Genomic DNA, 17,241 nt, shown 5'->3' with positions numbered 1-17,241 from the left:
ACACTGGTGCAGCTGGTAGACAGGGCCCTTACTGAAGGGGACCTTATGTTCTAGAGGGAGAGTAAACATAACAGGCTGAGAGAGAGAATAACAGGATGCAGGGGCGCTCACTGCATCATCTGGGGTGTTCAGGGAATTCCTCCCTGAGAAATTGACATGTAAACAGTGACCTTCACACTTAAGCTGTGAAGAGTTGAGTAGGGCAGGGGCAATAACAATCAAAGTAGTGGATTACTATATTTTAATATAAAAGGAACATTTCAGATTACTTTTTAGTTTAATTTGCTTAACTCCCCTCCCCCCAAAAATTGTAGTAAAATTGTGCCCAGCACAGTATACTGTACCATCATCCCCCCATTTATCTGAGCCAAATATCCAATTGTCAATCCTGAATTTTTCTCTCCCACATCTTATTTATTAGCAAATCCTATTACTTTTGCCACTATAATATATCCTTGACTCCATTTAGTCTTCTCCATATCCTCTGTCTGAGTCCACATCACCATGACTTATCACCTGAATTGATGAAATAGAACCTTAGCTGGTTCTTCTGCTTCTCTTCTTGGTTCTCTACAGTCTCTTGTCTACACAGCAATCGGAGGGACCTTTTAAAATAGGAATCTGATCATATCTGCTCCAAACCCTTCAGTGCTCCCAGTAACATTTAGAATGAGATCCAAACTTCTAACCACTGTGAAATACACTGAGGCCCAAAGAAGGGAGGATACATATATACAGAGAATGTCAACACAAAGAAAGAAAAGAACTGGAAATAAGTGGGGAAAGAAACACAGAGTTATGGTTGCGTTATGACAGAGGGGTAGCGATCAGGCAGAGACCCCAGGCAGCCAGGATGACAGGGGGGAGAGAAATTTAGAGCCTATGACCTAATGTGGACTTGCTATAGTAGACGGGTTGCAGCAGGGTCAGCTCTGCAATACCACACATGATAGGCCTTACTTTTATGCCAGGTAGACCTACAAAGTTGTGTACAAATTAATTTATCCTTTTCAAGAGTATTTTAAAGGGGGATTATATGTCAGGTAAGAGTCTGTCTTTCTAAAAGGAGGATCTCTTTCAAGAGAATGAGAGCTGCAGAATCAAGTGCCCTATGTCTTACAAATGCTACCTCATTTAGTCTGCACAACATCCCTGGAAAGTAGGTCTTATTTTGCCTGTTTCATGGAAATGTTGAGAAGAAAAAGGGTGTCTTAGAATTTAGGAACTATGGTAACTATACGTACAGTCAGGTACTTACTTCTCTGAACCTCCCTTTCCCCAGCTCCAAGTAAAGTTAAAGTTGCTTAAGTTTCCACAGTAAGTAAATGGTGAATCTAAATTGGAGCCCTAGCTTTTTTGACCTCAAAGCCCATACCGTTTTTATTTGTACCATGTTGCTTATTAGAACCCTAATGCGAGAACAAATTTAAAATTCTGTAAACAGAAATGTTCATTGATTCCGAGATTTAAATGCGCTAGGGAAGTGCAGCATTTAAAGGAACCCTGTGGTGAATCTGGATATAAAGCCAGGAATTTTTTTGTAATTGCACAGTTTGTCTGTATTGGTGTCAGTTTTAATGTTTTACGTCTAGCTTTCTTAAAGCAACATACACCTGTCCCAAACTGCCCTGTGGAAAAGGGAAACTGGTGTATGTTTTAGATGGAGTGGGGTTTTTAACTTTTTTGTAGCCTGAAATGCCCTCCAAAGGCTAAGGTAAGCTAAATCATCTTCTAACTTTAGGATTGAACCAAGTCCTACTTCATGTGTCATTGTAAACACAGAAAATCCAATACTCTTTATTCTGTGAAAGTAGAATTTGTAAGCCAGAGACACAGGTATATGGTTCCCTTCTGCTGTAGCAGGTAATCCTTGAAAAAATAAATAAAAGGTAAATAGGACTGTTTAAATGTTCTTTGTCAAAAAGGCAGTATTTTCTGCAGCTAACTCTTCCTCTCTATGAAAGAATAAATAATCATGCTGATGCCACTTATGCATGGAGAATGAATAAGAAATAAAGACCTGATATGCAGTATCCAGTGACCCAGTGAGAAAATGATATAGTAAATTAGGACTGCTAAGTTGCTTCAGTGTATAACTCAGAAGTGCCCCAGGCAAGAAGCTCCAAGTTAAATGACCCTCCTTGCCTCCTCTCTCTGCCTCTTTATCTTATTGTCTCATCTTACCTGAGCCTCCTCCTGTCTGGAGCGCTCTGAGGCTCCTGATGTATCTTCTCAAATATGGAGCAGAACCCGTTAAAGATAGCATTGCAGTCAACTATTTTATCAGAAAGCCTGGAAATTTAGAGAATTTATGTCAAGCAAAATTCTTTCGGAATCACTTTAGAGACCCAATTATTTTAGAAGGGTGTTATAAGCTTTTGCAGCTGCCACATCAGAAAAACTTGAAATATATCATTCACCAAAACTACGTTTGACCAGCACTTACTCTTCCTGCTAGTCACTAATCTTTCAGAAGTTACTTTTCTATTACAAAATCTATTCATTCACTTCATGTGGGGGCAGTCACAAGCATGGGTTAGATGAATGAAAAACCAGGAAGAAAGGAAAAGACATATGCCCTGGAGGCTATGTGGTGGTACAAGAGGCACATGCAATTTGGAGCCAGCCAGCCTTCTCTTGGGTCCACTAGGGACTAATTCTAGAGCACCACTAACTTAATAGTAGCTTCTCAGGAAACACCACTACACTAGATGTACTCATTGATTGTAAGCTGCATCCTGATTTTAGAAATGTTTTAAAAATGAAAGAAAATCTATCTTAGTATAGGAAACTATGGGAATGTGTGTGTAATCATTTACTCTCTGAGCTTCGCTCTCCTCAGCTGTCACATGGAAAAGGTTGCATGAGGATAAATCAAGGCACTGAATGAATGGACCATATCTGCTTGTAAGCTCTATATTGCTCTGAGAAACCCCATTTGGTTCAATAGTCCTTGAATGCTGCCTGCTCTGTGCCAGTGCTACACTAGAAATCAGGTGGAAACCAATGCGTACACAGAAAAAGAGGCACTAAAATATGGCAAACTGATCAGCAGACATATGTAAGCTACTAAAGCAGCACAAATAAAGGAGTACTTGAAACTACCAGGTTGGGTAGGGGCCTGAGAAAAGATGTTCTGGAGTGATTTCTTTGACAACTTTTTGAAGATTAATTAAACCTTTGACAGATGGGTAAATGAGAACATTCTAGGCAGAGGCGGCAACATGTTTTGAGATGTAGTCACAGAACATAGACATTCCAAATTACTGGAATAGGAAGAAGACAGGGGATAAACTACAGAAACTAGGCAGGGACCTGACCAGGCCAGGCTTGATATGTACTCAAAAATAGAAGAGGTACATTCATTTATTGGGGGCTGTTATGTAATAGGCACTATGTAGGCCCTGGGGATTTTGTAGCGACCAAGATATGGTTCTTACACACAAGGAGTTTACTTCTCAAGGGAAGACAGGCAAATAAGCAGGCAGTTATAATACCATGTGTGTGATACGTGGAAGTAAATATAGGGCCTAGAAGCCCATCTGGAGAAGGGGGCCCTTGTCCAGTCTTAGGGAATCAGGGAAGACTATCCTGATCATATTATCTGGCAGAGACTTGAAGATGAATAGAAACTGGTCAGGTGAAGAGGGATGGAAAGAGTGTCAGACTGCAGCGGTCATTTGGGGCTAGGCCATGTTTGCAGACTTTGTTGAATTTGAACTTTATTCTGATAGCAGAGGGGATCCGTTGAAAGGAGGCCAATATAATGCGAATTTATCTTAGAAAGTGCACCATCTACATTATGCAAGTGGACTGGAGGCCACAAAATATGAGGCAGAGACACCAGTATGAAGGCTCTTGAGAATCTAACATATGATGGATCCCCAAATTAAGGTGCGGAGAAGAGTGGAAGGTGTTCTGTTTAGGAATCAGAGGGATGGCCACTGTAGGAGCAGCTGATTGCTTTTATTAGAGCTGAATGCACAGTTTGGGAGAATTGAAATTGCTTAGAACTGTGGCCAGAGCTGCTGGAGTTAATAGCAAAAGAAAATGATGGTAAAAGATCGTTTAAAAATAAAATTAAATACTTGCTGAAGAAAGTCAAACATTTTGGAAGTGTGTGAAGTAAAAAGCGAAGGTTTCCTCTAACTTCTTTTGGTGTAAACCCTTTGGTTTTTTTATTCAGTTCACATGCAGATAGATACACATATCGGTTATAAGTTTCATGCAGACAGGGTTTCTGTTTTTTGTGTTTATTTTTAAAATCACTTATATGCCCAACATCTGTCAGGATAACTGTCAAATAGAAGACATTCAATAAATGTTTTTTAAATAAACTCATTAAAAATGTATATGTGTAAAGGTTTTTTGGTAATGAATATCACACAATATGTATGACATTTCATTTGCTGTTTTCACTCAATAATATGTCAAAGCATTATTCTGTATTAGAGTGACCATACATTCTTATCTTTCTAGTGAATTTATTCAACTTAGCTCTCTTTGATGGACATTTAGATTATTTCCAAATGTTCAGTATTAGAAAAGCATGCATTGAACAATCTTTTATGCAGGGATTGGTTGTCAAAGATGTACTTATTCAAAGTGTTAAGAAAAACAAATTGCTCTTCAAAAAGCATATACCCATTCTTTTACAGTCCAAAAGTATATGAAGGTGCCTCTTTCCCCAGCCCCTTGCCAACACTGGATGTTATCAGTCTTTAAATCTTGCCAAACTGATGGCGAGCAGTTAGTATCTTGTTTTAATTTGCATTTCTGAGTCTTCAGTGTAGTTTAGTATTTAAAACTGTGTTTATTAGCCATTTATCTTTCTAAAAGATAGTTCTGTAGTCACTCCTTTTAGTGGAGAAAGGGATTGAGAAGAAGTCTAATTCAGCATACCTTTTCAATGATGCGTCCTGTAGTTTAGAATACCCTTCTCCCCCGCCTCACTTCCTGCTCACACACATGTACACACCAGTATGTAGAGAAAGGCAAACATCCAGATCAGACAACTTTACTTGTTTGCCCGCTGCCCGTTGATCACCCACAAAGCTTTTGTTTATGTATTCAGAAAGAGCTATCTGGTAATTTACCAGACTCCAGTTCACCTCATTTGAGACCTTATGTTACCTGCTTGCTTTGTCATCAAAACTAGTTTTAAAAAAACAGATTTCAGTTATATTTTTGTGAAGTACTGTTTTTTAGTGTGGTACATGTGCGTAGCACTTAGAAATGCATCATAATATGGAAATCAGAAATGCAGACAAAAACGTTGTCACCCTTTAACAGGTTTATTTGGGGAGGCAGATCTAAGGACACGTCTGGCAGCATTATGAACAGCACTGGCACCAAGGGCAACTGTAGGGGGTTAATGGGGACCCTGCATCATTCCTTGCCATGTGCCTGGTGAGTATACTCCTAGAAGTTTCTGGGAATGGTAGCAAGTGGGGAAAAGGCTGCAACCAACAATCAGTGTCACAAAGTGGGGATGACTAATTTGCTGAGGAGACCATTGAGACAGATGTTTAATTAGCTGAAGTCAGAGTGGATAAATTGGGAGAGGACTGCCTAGGCAGAGAGATGCCTTTTTCTTCTCATCTCTCATTTAACTGTGCTTTTTCTTTCTTTCTTTTCTTTAATTGGTTGCATCTACTAAACACTCACTATATTCGTGTATTTTTGCAACTGACATTTACAGAAGACCTTGGAAGATGAGGATTATTTCTTTTTTATGGTTGAGAAAACCAAAGGATATATAGACACACACGTCTATATATCATGGTGTCCATGTATATATGTGTATATATATATATATATGTAAGGGGAGAGAGAGGAGGTATTGTGTGTGTGTGTGTGTGTGTGTGTGTGTGTGTGTGTATTTGTGTTGCTAATGAGTTATATAGATGAGATTTAAACCCAGGGCCCCTTGATTCTTGAGCCCAATTTTTTTTACCCACATCACAACTTCCTCCCTTAAAATGTAATGTGGACGAGGGAACTTTCTAGAGTAAAGGTAGTAGACTATGTATGGATAGGGAATCTATTTATTAACAGGAGCTGTGCATTTGTCATATTATCAAATGGTATTTGAACAACTTGTGTATATTTTGTATGTACATTTTACCTGAAAATAAAAAGAAAATCCTAAACAAATATCAAACTCCAGTTAATAATAAGCACACTGAAGTGTTTAGGAGTGGATATACTGGCATCTCTTCCTTGCTTTGAAATTTTTTTTTTTTAAGATAGATTGATGGGTAGATACCTAATATAGTAAAGTGTAAATTGTAGAATCTTTGTGACAGATGCATGGGTTTTCAGTGTACAGTTCTTTTAACTTTTCTGTGGTTTAAAAATGCTCATAATAGGAGAGAACCCACAAAAATTTAAAAGATACAGTTTAGATTCTGCTCATATTAATCTGAATTTACAAATATATGTCCTTGTGGCATAGAAAACACTAATCTTTATTTCTTTTTGTAGGATATTTTTTATTATCTCATGTTTTAAACAACATCCTGGGGTCACTGTTTCTTCCATCGACCTGTGGTTTTAAGTCACATATACAGTTACAATAGAATAACAGTTGTTACTACTTAATGATACTTAAAATTGGCCAGGCAATGTGCCACTTTTTTAAACTTATATTTTAATATGTAAAACAACTATTTGAATTGGCTGTTGTCTTCATTTTACAAATGAGAAAATTAAAGCTCAGAGTGGATGCAGGACTTGCCAAGGTCACACAGCTAGTAAGTGGGGGAGAAGGGACTCAAACCCAAATGTCCAAAAGTTGTACTGCTAACTACTGTATGATACTTTCTCCCACTGAAAAAGGTTACTGGACCCACAGCTCAGTAGAGGCTATTGCTTTTTCTCTCTAGGCCAAATGAGCCTGCTTCAGTTGAGAGTGGCTGCCAGACTCAGTGAAACCAACCAGCCCACATCCCCAGTGCAGCTGTTACCATTTACACATGGTTAGGCAAGTCATCAACCCCTTCGGACCTCTTATCTTTTCTCTAAATCAGAATAATAATACCTACTTTACAGGGTTGTTCTTTTGACTGAATGCAAGTAACAATCTGGAGTAAATGCTCAGTGGATATCAGCGCCATCAGCCCTGTTGCAGTACTATGTATTCTGTTTAGGACTTGGTTTACTTTTCTACCCATAGAACTTGGCCTTTGCCTGCACCTTTTGTTTTCCAGTGAATTAAGTCTATAGAAAGTTTATGGATATGATAGGATTGTGATAGAATGAGCCTTTGAATTGTGTTTGAATTTGAATTTGCTGGAAGTACCGTTTACTCTGAACAAGGAGAAAGCTAGACCCAAAAAGTCAAGTCATCTCGAATGTTTTTTTACTAATCAGAGAACCATATATATTCCATATATATATAAATAGTCACAAGTCTTAATCATCAGAAAACTTATATCAGTAAATTTAATTTCCTATGCCAAAGACTCTTGAGATAAAGTGAGCCAACTATAGTTGCCTATGGCAATAGAGTTTTTTTTTATTTACAAGAGATTTTAAAAAGCCTTTGCATTAACAGTTTAGTAGTTCATAAAGCCTGTTGCTTCTCAGAAAACATTTAAAAGAGGAAATATACTTAAATATTGTAATGCAGTAACCCCAAATCTGTGAGGGCTTGCACATAATGTTTACCTGTTCCAAAGAAGTCACCCGGAGATCCAACAGGGATAGACACTGGTTTATTACCGATGGCAGCAAGTTGGTAAAGAATTCACGCGTTGGGGCAGTATAGCAATCAAGCTAATCATTCAAATTCCTATCTAGTGTTTACAATTACATTGACTAAGAGTGATGACTGCACTGCTTTTGGCATTTCCTGCTCACCTGCATCCTATGACTCATTGGGAATGTGCACACCCTTCAGCAACCAGTCTTGGCCACTCCCTGAAGGAGGGGGAAACAGTCCATGTCTGGACAGTACCCCCACAAATATCAGTATGATTTTTGAGAGAATGTTATAGATTTATAGACTTATACAGAGAGGCTTGGAATGCTGCATGTACCCCTTACATCTATCCAGCCTCCACAGCGAGTGTCAATCTCCCTCAGAGGAAGCAGAAGGCCCTCTTTTTTCAGGCAGGCCATATCATGTAGTAGCTATAAATAAAACTCTTCTTCCACCAAGACTGAGTATAGCTACTTTTCCTGAAAAGCCACTGCTTTACAAGAGTTACCCCACCACAGAAGACTTCCCCAAAACCAGCCGGGGGAACTGAGACTCCTAACATCTACTGCTTGTAGAGGCCTGACACAGGAGCCATTTCTCCCTTATAAGCAATTTAAAAAGACAGATTTAAACAACTGCAATGATAACTTTGCATAAAGAGTTTTGCCTTTTTGAGTAAATTACAATAGCAGTACTTTCTGCCATATATCTACAACAGCCTTAAGTGCATTAAGAAAAAGAAAAAGAATCAGTGAGGGTATTCTTTTTCTGCTTTGCAATGACAATATTGTCCAGAGACAGAGATGACTTGAAATCAGGAAAATGACATTGGATTAGCCCTGTGAGGCAGGTCTGGGGAGAGAACGTATTAGCATCTACCTCTTTGGTTACCTAGCTACTAATCACAGCATGGCAGTCAGCTAGGTGTGTAGATTCTACTGTGTCATCGAACCAATTTTTCAAACAGAAAGTCAGTGAGATGTGATTAAAGTCCAAGTGCTGCAAAAGATACAAGGTGGTCTATTGGAACTCCTCAATCTTCCTGGAAACTGTCACTACATAATCATAGAAATATCAAATCATAGCAAAACTTCCCTCCTCCTTTTTTTTTGCACACAATGCAAAAAATAATAGCAGAACAATAGTATTTAATAGCAGAACAATATGAATTAAGATACAGTAACCCTGAGGGTCCTGCCAATCTCTTTGGTCCAAAGTGTCCAAAACTAGACTTATCATTCAATAAATATTTATAAGTACGTTTCTGATAGTGACTGAGGCTATAAGGATGACATTGCCTGTTCTCAGAGAGCTAACATTCTAATGGAAACAGTCAGTAAGCAAGCCAACAAGAGACATTTGATAGGGACTCCTGCTTTCAGCTTTTAGGAGTCCTTTCATTTTCTGACAGAAAGGGCTTCCTTGAGTTCCAGGTTTGTGAGTTCCCTCTTGAAGGGTGTCTCTCTTGCCTCTAGGTCCAGGCGTGATCTCAGTCATTCCCCTTATTTCCATACATTTCCTAATCAGGCTGCCTACACCCCTCCTTGATGCAGGGAGAAGTGGACAAGGCAGCATGGGAGGGGCTGGGTAAATGTATGAGCAGTAGGTGACGCCATCTGGATCAACAGGGGCCATTAAGAAGGACAGCCCATGTCTCAGCTTCAGAGGCTGACAGAAAGAGCAGTGTCCCTTAGCGACTTGACCCTTTGGCAGAGGTGCCATGTGCCTCGTAATATTTGCCAGATGTTGGTAAGTACCTTGCAGAAGGAAAGGATGAGAACCTGGCTTTTCCTTGCGGAGAGAGACATTGAGTTGTAATGTGAGTGAAATGAGAGTGCCCTTGGCAAGGCGTGGGTTCCTTTTGGTTCACCAGTGCCACAGCCAACCCAGAATATATAGCTAACATATTTTGTGGAATGAACTAAGAAGCAATAAAAACCAATCCATAGCCCAGAGCTGCTTCCCTCCCTGCCAGCCCATGCCTGAGGCTACCACTTTCTACTTAGGAACAGATTCACTGTACTTTGATTGGCAGAGATCAGACTCCCTCAGATAATTAAATCATCAAATGAAAATGTAAATGTCTTAAAAATGAAAGGCAGAGCACAGCAGTTGAAATTAGTATTGCCACCTAGTTCCCATCATGATATGGATCTCTCAGGAGTCTTGGGGAGCAGAGGAGTACACCAAAAACATATTTTCAGTAGGGTGCCCAGTAAAGGAAACTACTGTACACACTGTAATTACAGAAAAAGAAAAGTAAAGCAGACTTACTTTCCAAAGGGGACGTGTTTGTGAAAGGGAGAGAGCATATTCTCTGTAGTGGAAGTTAATAGATACTGTCTGATATTTATAATTTTTTTTAATAGCTGAATAGGAATGCTAGTAAAATACATGAAGATGAGTTACCAGAAGAAATTGTCACACACAAAAAAAACTTAAATTAATTGCCTATAAGGAGGGACTCAGGAATGGGGCAGGAAATTACTCTTTATCACCACAGGACTTAAGCATTCTTTGCTTTTTTCTTTTTTTTTTCCTTTTTAGAGATGCGGTCTTGCTGTATTGTCCAAGCCAGTCTTGAACTCTGACCTCAAACAGTACTTCTACCTCAGCCTCCCAAAGTGTTGAGATTGCAGGCTTGAGCCACTGCACCTGACGCATTCTTTACTTCTAAAACTATATATAATTATTTTGATTAAAGTAAATTTAGTTTTTAAAATTTGTAAAAAGAAAGCAGTTCACTTTCCAGTTCTAAAACTTAGAAATATTTATCTTTCCCTTACTTACATGGACTTTGTCTATTTGGAAATGTCCTTTCTCCTAAAAGCTACCATTCATTTTATCATGTTTGATGTCAGATTTCTATGAGAACACCATTATTAAATAGTTACTTCTCATTACAAACATTTCCAAACTTTTTAAGACCAAAATGTCATATAACTATTGTAGAGTGGTTTTGCCAACATTTTGTCTTCATGACCTGTATTTTTCATAGGTTAAAGCATAAGCTATTTGCTGAATATAGTCCCATTCTAAGAATGACTAATATCTCAGATATAAATAAAAACAGCTGCTTTTCCATAACATTAGAACCCCAAACAGCTGCCATGTGTACATCTTGACATTTTTGTTTCTTTTTAAATTGGGACAAAAATTAGTTTACTGAATCTGCTAATCTGGTTAAATACATCATACAACTTGTGTGGTGAGGTAGAGAACGTGTCATAGGAAAGTCCTTTGAGCTATAATGTAGACATTCCAAAAGACTTGAACTTACTTAAAATGAACACCCTGTGATGAGACCCTTCTGTGCCAAGAACATAAGGTCTATAAGAGCCTAACATTGGCTGCTGCACTACTGCCACCTTTGCCAGTGAGCTTCAGCCTCGGCAGACAGCCATTGTTCTCTGTTGAGCTGAAGAGATTGTGGAGTACTACCCCATCGTCTCCTGAAAACCTAAATCAGTGCTTTCTCCTCCTCTGAGCTCTCAGAGGATTTAGTTCAGGAGGTGGCTCTTGTGGATCAGAAGATTATGTTTTGTCTCTTGGCTTAAAGCTGGAACTCCCAGTACTTCCTGGGTGACCTTGATCATGTTATTCTCCCTCTCTAAGCTCCTTGCTTAGTCTCCTCTTCCATAGAATAAGTTCCCAACTAGATCACAGTCTTACTGGTTGGTAGTCTTAACTGTGCAGTTAAGACCTGGGTTCTAGAAGGGCCTGCCTGGTTCTGCTCTTGTTCCTGTTACTTTTTCTAGTTCTCTGGTAAGTTTCGTAGCCTGTTTGAACTTATTTTTCCTCATTTATCAGTGAAAATAACAATAATATCTTCTTCATAGCATTATTGTGAGAATTAAATGGAGACCCAGGCAAAGCACCAAGCATCCAGTAAGGCTTAGCTGTTATTAATTTATTACTCAATATGTGTTAGTCTTGTTCCCTCCTTTCAATTTTAGTTATAAGACCCAAACTCACAATTTTGTGATCTAACACTTTGTTTTTATATGACTATGACTGCTTTCGTCACACTTCAACAGAGACTCTAGCTGCTAAGGAACCCAGCTCAAATTTAGTCCATGTTAGGTATGGCCCAGAATGTGTGCATCTGTCTGCCCAGCTGCTCATTTGAGCTTTTCCAGGGGTCTGAGGCCCCTTGTCAGAGCAGTAAAGCATCAGTGAGAACATAGGAGTGCACATGTAGGAATGACCTAGCATTCCTCTGGAGCACCCTGCATCTGGAGCTGGATATGCAGAGGGGTTAAAAGCTGGAGAAACTTTAGTCATAAATTTTCTTTTCAGCAGGACTTCCCAGGGAACATCTGACATTAGCAGAGAGGAAATGCTGATTGGCCTGGGAGTCAGCTGAAGGAGACAGGAACTGCAGTGGAAGCTGCTGGATTTACTGTTATTAGCAAGGCAAATGGAAAGCCAGCAGGGCAGCCCAGCTCCCAGATAATAGATCTAACAAGAAAGAAAAGAAAATGGCTGGCAGCCACGACTCCTCTTCTGCCATTTCCCCATTGCTTTTACCTTTCTGTTTTGTTGATAGTACAAAAAGAAATGTATTTTAGCATCTTCAGTTCTAAGTCACAATTGGTCTAAAATAAAAAAGGATATATAATTCAGCTTCTTATCTGTTTGATAGCTTGAGAGTTGAACATGGTAAAATGTGTAAAATTGTATTAATATGGTAATCGTTGCTATTTATTGAGCACTTATGTGCCAGACTAAGTGCTTTACATGTGTTATTTTATTTTATCTATATAATTACAACATGAGTTAGAAATTATCATTACACATCCTGGGCAACATGACAAGATCCAGTCTCTTTAAAGGAGGAAAGAAATTATCATCCCTAACTTACAGATAAGGAAACAGTGCTTAGAGCAACTAAATAATTTCCCAAGGTCTTAAGTAAGGGTTGGTAGTGGAGCTAGTATTTGAAGCCTGCCATTAGGGTCCTACCAGTTGAGTGAGGCAAGAGCCCAAATGACTTACTGGTAATAAAAATGCTTAGTGAGGCTTGTGTTCCAACTTGCAACACAACCCTAGTTGGTACAATGGTTGTTAGAAGGAAGATGGGGCAGGCAAAGATGAGCCCTGTAGGCAGGTGGAGTCAGTCTCTGAAGGGTCTGGCACCCACAAGAGGGAACAGGACAGATGGGCAGTCAGCAGCAGGAAACCACAAGGGCAAAGAGGACCTGCAGGTACTGGCAGCAAGGACTAGGGAAGCAGATGATGCTTGGCATCCAGAGACAGCCATAGAGAGCCACATCTTAGACAGGGTTAGGTCACAAAGGCAACAGGTGAGCAAAAATCCCATTGTCAAAATTACCTCTAGGAAAAAGAAAAACTCTTTAAAAATCCCTGTCAGAGGCCAACATACTGTAATTTTTCTCATTAAATCCACACACTTAGCTTCTTTGTATGGTATTGGAACAACTAAAAACATACATTTTTTAAATGCTAAAATCAAACTTGGTCCAGAAAGATGCTGCTATGGTAAAAGGGGCTGGAAAACTGAGACACCACCATCCACCCTTTTAATGCAGTGAGTCACTCATCAGACGCGTACCAGGTTCCATAGTTGCAAAGATGGATAAGACTCCTGCCTCCTACTCATACTCCTGGAGCTCATGGGTCACTGAGTCATGACAAGTGGAATTCTCCAAACTGTTTAAATTGTTTGCTTGGTCGGGTCTCACCTTTTTTTTCTCATTTATTCCAAGCAAGTGTAGTTGAATTCAGATCAATTAAAAGTATGATTAAGCCAGGCTCAGTGGCTCAGCCTGTAATCCCATGCTTTGGGAGGCTGAGATGAGTGGATTGCCTGAGCCCGCGGGTTCAAGACCCGCCTGGGCAACTTGGCGAGACCTCATCTCTACAATAAATCAAAAATTAGCCAGGCGTGGTAGCAAGCGCCTGTAGTTCCGGCTACTCGGAAGGCTGAGGCGGAAGGATCGCCGGAGCCCAGCAAGTCGAGGCTGCGGTGGCCGGGAGCAGCCACTGTACTCCAGACTGGGCAACGGAGTGAGACTCCAACTCAAAAAAAAAGTATGATTAATGCACAAGGAAATCCAGGCAGAGGGGCGGCATCAGAGGACAGAGCAGGATTTTCAGAGACACTTTGAGGACTTAGTAGGACACCAGGCCCGATGGCAGGGCTCTGGGCAAATGAGATGTGAAGACCAAGGCCAGATTTTTTTAAATGAAGCCTTGTTTTTGGTTGGCCTGGGATTATAGAAATCTCCTACTTAAGAGCAGCATCTACAGATAAGAAGACTGTTAAGTGGTGCAACTCTCCCTTTTGTGAGTATTAGAATCTGGTAGGGCCTGATGTCATGGGATCAGAAGGAGAAAAGGTAAGACTTAGGGGATAGCCATAAAGGAGGAATGTGGTTTTGACAAACTGGAGGAATCAGTTAGTCTAAATGAAGGGCACAGCAGTGATTTGGAGGTGGGAAACCATGGTGTACATGCACCGAACAGCGAGACCAGTTGGATTAGATCATAGAGGACCTAGAGGGACAAGAAATAAGATGAATAGAAGGCCTTGAGAGTAGGGTGAGGAACTTGTGTCTAAACTGATAGCTAAAATTAAAAGCAAGAAAGAGCTTCAAGTTCTCTCTGTTCCTGCAAAGGCAGGCCCAAGCCATTTACTGCCAGTGGCACTTCCCTGAAAAGTTGGTGGAAGCCCTGAACTCTGTAGCCTACTGTCCCACCCAGGGCCAGAGCTCCTTCCATCAGGGCCACTGGCACTTTGCTCTGCATAGAACACTGTTACTCCTGGTGTCTTACTACATCTGCTCAACAGCATGTCGAGTGCATACAACTACTTACTATATTATCCTTCAGAGAGGATGTGGTTTGCCCAAGCCAGTCTGTGACATAAGCAGATTTGAATGAAAGTCTTCAGATTCCAGTGTAACGTGACAAAGTCTCATGATTGAGAACACTTGGCCCTAAGCTTGCTCTCCACTGACTCGGATTGGAGTTACTGCTTTTACATAGCTCAGAGAAGGCTATAGACAAATGAAGTCTGCTTTTTGTTTGTTTCTTTTGTTTTTGTCCTTAGGTGCTTGTGACTAAATTCACTAATTTCACTGGCTGTCAAGGGCATGTTAAGGAAAATGGGTTTGAACCGCTGTGGTTTTTGAGTACTGGACTGGATGTCAGAAACCTTTGCCATCACAGGAAATTCTGTCACTCCGGATTTACTATCTGTTCCCCACAGCTGAATTCCTCAGCAGTGTGATTTAACACCCTGGATCCCCATCAACCAGTTTTGGCATTTATTTGAATGCATTACCCCATTGGTTTCCATAAACTATTTTACAATTGTTTAAAATAAATGACTGTTTATTTCCACAAAACCATCTGTATTTCTTTACAGAGCAACAGATAACTGTATGTAAAATTTAGTAATGTCACAATGACTCAAGTTAAGAGAAACAGATTGAAAAATTGGATGCTTAGGGACAGTGTTAAAGATTTCCATTCTCTCTAACAAGTGATATCTGGATTTGAAGGAGGAAAAGAGAAGTACACACTGACTGAATGGTGACACGATGTAGCCTATTAGCATTCCTCTTGGTAGTGAAGTGTTTGGGCTGAGAATGTTCTAGTACATTCTCAGCCCACAGTGACTCCTGTCCAGTGGCTCTCAGGCTTCTCCAGGTTTTGAAGTTTCTGGTTGTATGTGGCTTGCTACTTCTTGTTCTGATGTTGAATGGGCTCCACTTAAGCCTATGTGTTGTAGCTCAGATAACTTTGACAGGAGATGTGCTTAGATAGGTCCCTGTGACTTGAATAGGTGGGCTTGTATGAAACAGCCAGACTGATGGGGAGGAGGGACTGGCCCCTGACATATTGGTCTTCCATTCTCTAACCAGTATTCAGGTGAGTCAGTTGGACTCACACTAGCTCCATCCATCTCCAGGAAATCCAAAGTTGGGGCGCTAATGGGGATCTCCAAATCTCCAAACAGTGGGGGCATTTGGAATCAGGTGGAGATAGAGCTCCAAATCTGCTTTGGAGGAAGAGGTGTCCAGGATAGTATTAATAGCTAAGCAAGACAGGCTTGTTTCGTCACCAGATATTCACTAAGCACACTTACATGCTGTCATAGGAATGCAGGGGTGCTGAAATGTGCACTCAGTTTACATATGCCTAGTACAAGAGAACATTTGAGTAATGGGTTGCTCAAAAAAGTCCACAGGCAATAGCATCTAAGCAGAGCTTTGGCTCCTTGAGTAGGAGAAAACATGAACTAGAGAAATGAAGAAGAGGGAAGATTGTTCCATACTGAGGGACTGGTATGAACAAAGACATAGTAAAGTTTGCAGGGCATTTCCTAGATACACATGATATTAATCATAGGGCAGGGGTCAAACCCAGACTTTTCCTCTGTTCTCTGACTGGGCTCCTGACACACCACTACTTACCTCAAAACCTGAGGGGAGGCATCAGAACCACCCAGCAGGTGGCCAGTCTGAGACCCTGTGGGGTCACCCTTTGTTTTTGGCAGTGCAATGTAAATTTTGTATATTAAAACAGTGCTGTAGTAAACATCTTTGGGCATACATCATTGTATATTTGGGTTAATATTTCTTAGGATAGCCTCATAGAAGTGGATTGTTGGGTTGTTCAATTTTAAATGCCACCTTGTTGAAGCCATATATTTAATACAACAGAGCAGGCATGGTTATTCAGACTGGGATGCCAGCGCAGCAGATGGATATGTCCCTTGGTCTACAGTCGTGGCCTGTTTTTGTAAACAGCTTTTGGGTGCCAGCAGCCTGGCCCCAGATGCTCCAGTTGGTCCTCTTTGCCTTCACTGCCCAACTCCTTTAAGCAACTCTAGAAGCCTCTGTGGTCTACCCCATGGTTGACTCTGGACCTCAGGAATCTTTGAACAAGCTCTACTCCATTTTAGTTCCTGGCTTCCCAACTGCTTGGGTGTCTCTCCAGCAGCCACTGAGCCCCCATGATGTGTGAGGAGCCAGTAACAGTGAAAGGAAGCATCAGAGGCCACAGTCATCCCTTGTCTGCTTTAGCTGGAATACTAATTATTCAACCTCATTTTTAAAAATTGGATTTTAAAATGACAAATGTAATACCAATATGTCCACTGTCAAAAACCCAAACATGAAAGAAATCTACAAAATAAAAAGCAAAAACCACCTTCTTTGCTACTATCCCATCCTGCACCCCAGAGCTAATTGTAGTTAGCAGAGCAACTATGAGAACAGTTTGGCTCATATCCTTCCATATCATATGCATATATTCCACAAATACACATATAAATGCACCTATAGTTGCAGTTTCATTTTATTAACATGTAGCATACTGTATACATTCTGTGTCTTTTAAAATTTAATTATGTATCATAGAAATCGTCTCATGTCTTATTAGCTTAGATTATTTTTATAACAATTATATAACATCCCAGTGTACAGATATACTGTAATTTTTTTTTTTTTTTTTTTGAGTTGGAATCTCACTCTGTCGCCCAGACTGGAGTGCAGTGGCCACGA

The 17,241-nt window shown here is 40.3% G+C and overlaps 1 protein-coding gene across 7 annotated transcripts in view; it reads left to right on the top strand.

The window, feature by feature from the left end:
- Positions 1–17,241, top strand: part of MAPKAP1 (mitogen-activated protein kinase associated protein 1) — a 254,437-nt gene that overhangs the window by 160,644 nt on the left and 76,552 nt on the right. Inside the window, exon 8 of one of the 7 annotated variants that reach the window (XM_021710150.1) lies at positions 14,781–15,078. The exons of the other annotated variants lie outside the window; for them this stretch is intronic. Within the exon in view, the coding sequence (XP_021565825.1) occupies positions 14,781–14,794 (14 nt within the window). The 3' untranslated portion in view covers positions 14,795–15,078. Of the gene's footprint in view, positions 1–14,780; positions 15,079–17,241 lie in introns of those variants that run through there. 7 annotated transcript variants of the gene reach the window in all.

Source organism: Carlito syrichta, unplaced genomic scaffold (assembly GCF_000164805.1).
Source record: "Carlito syrichta isolate Samal-C Ts95f unplaced genomic scaffold, Tarsius_syrichta-2.0.1 Scaffold75497, whole genome shotgun sequence".
Classification (NCBI taxonomy): Eukaryota; Metazoa; Chordata; class Mammalia; order Primates; family Tarsiidae; genus Carlito; species Carlito syrichta.
This window is presented reverse-complemented; position numbering and strand designations above follow the sequence as displayed.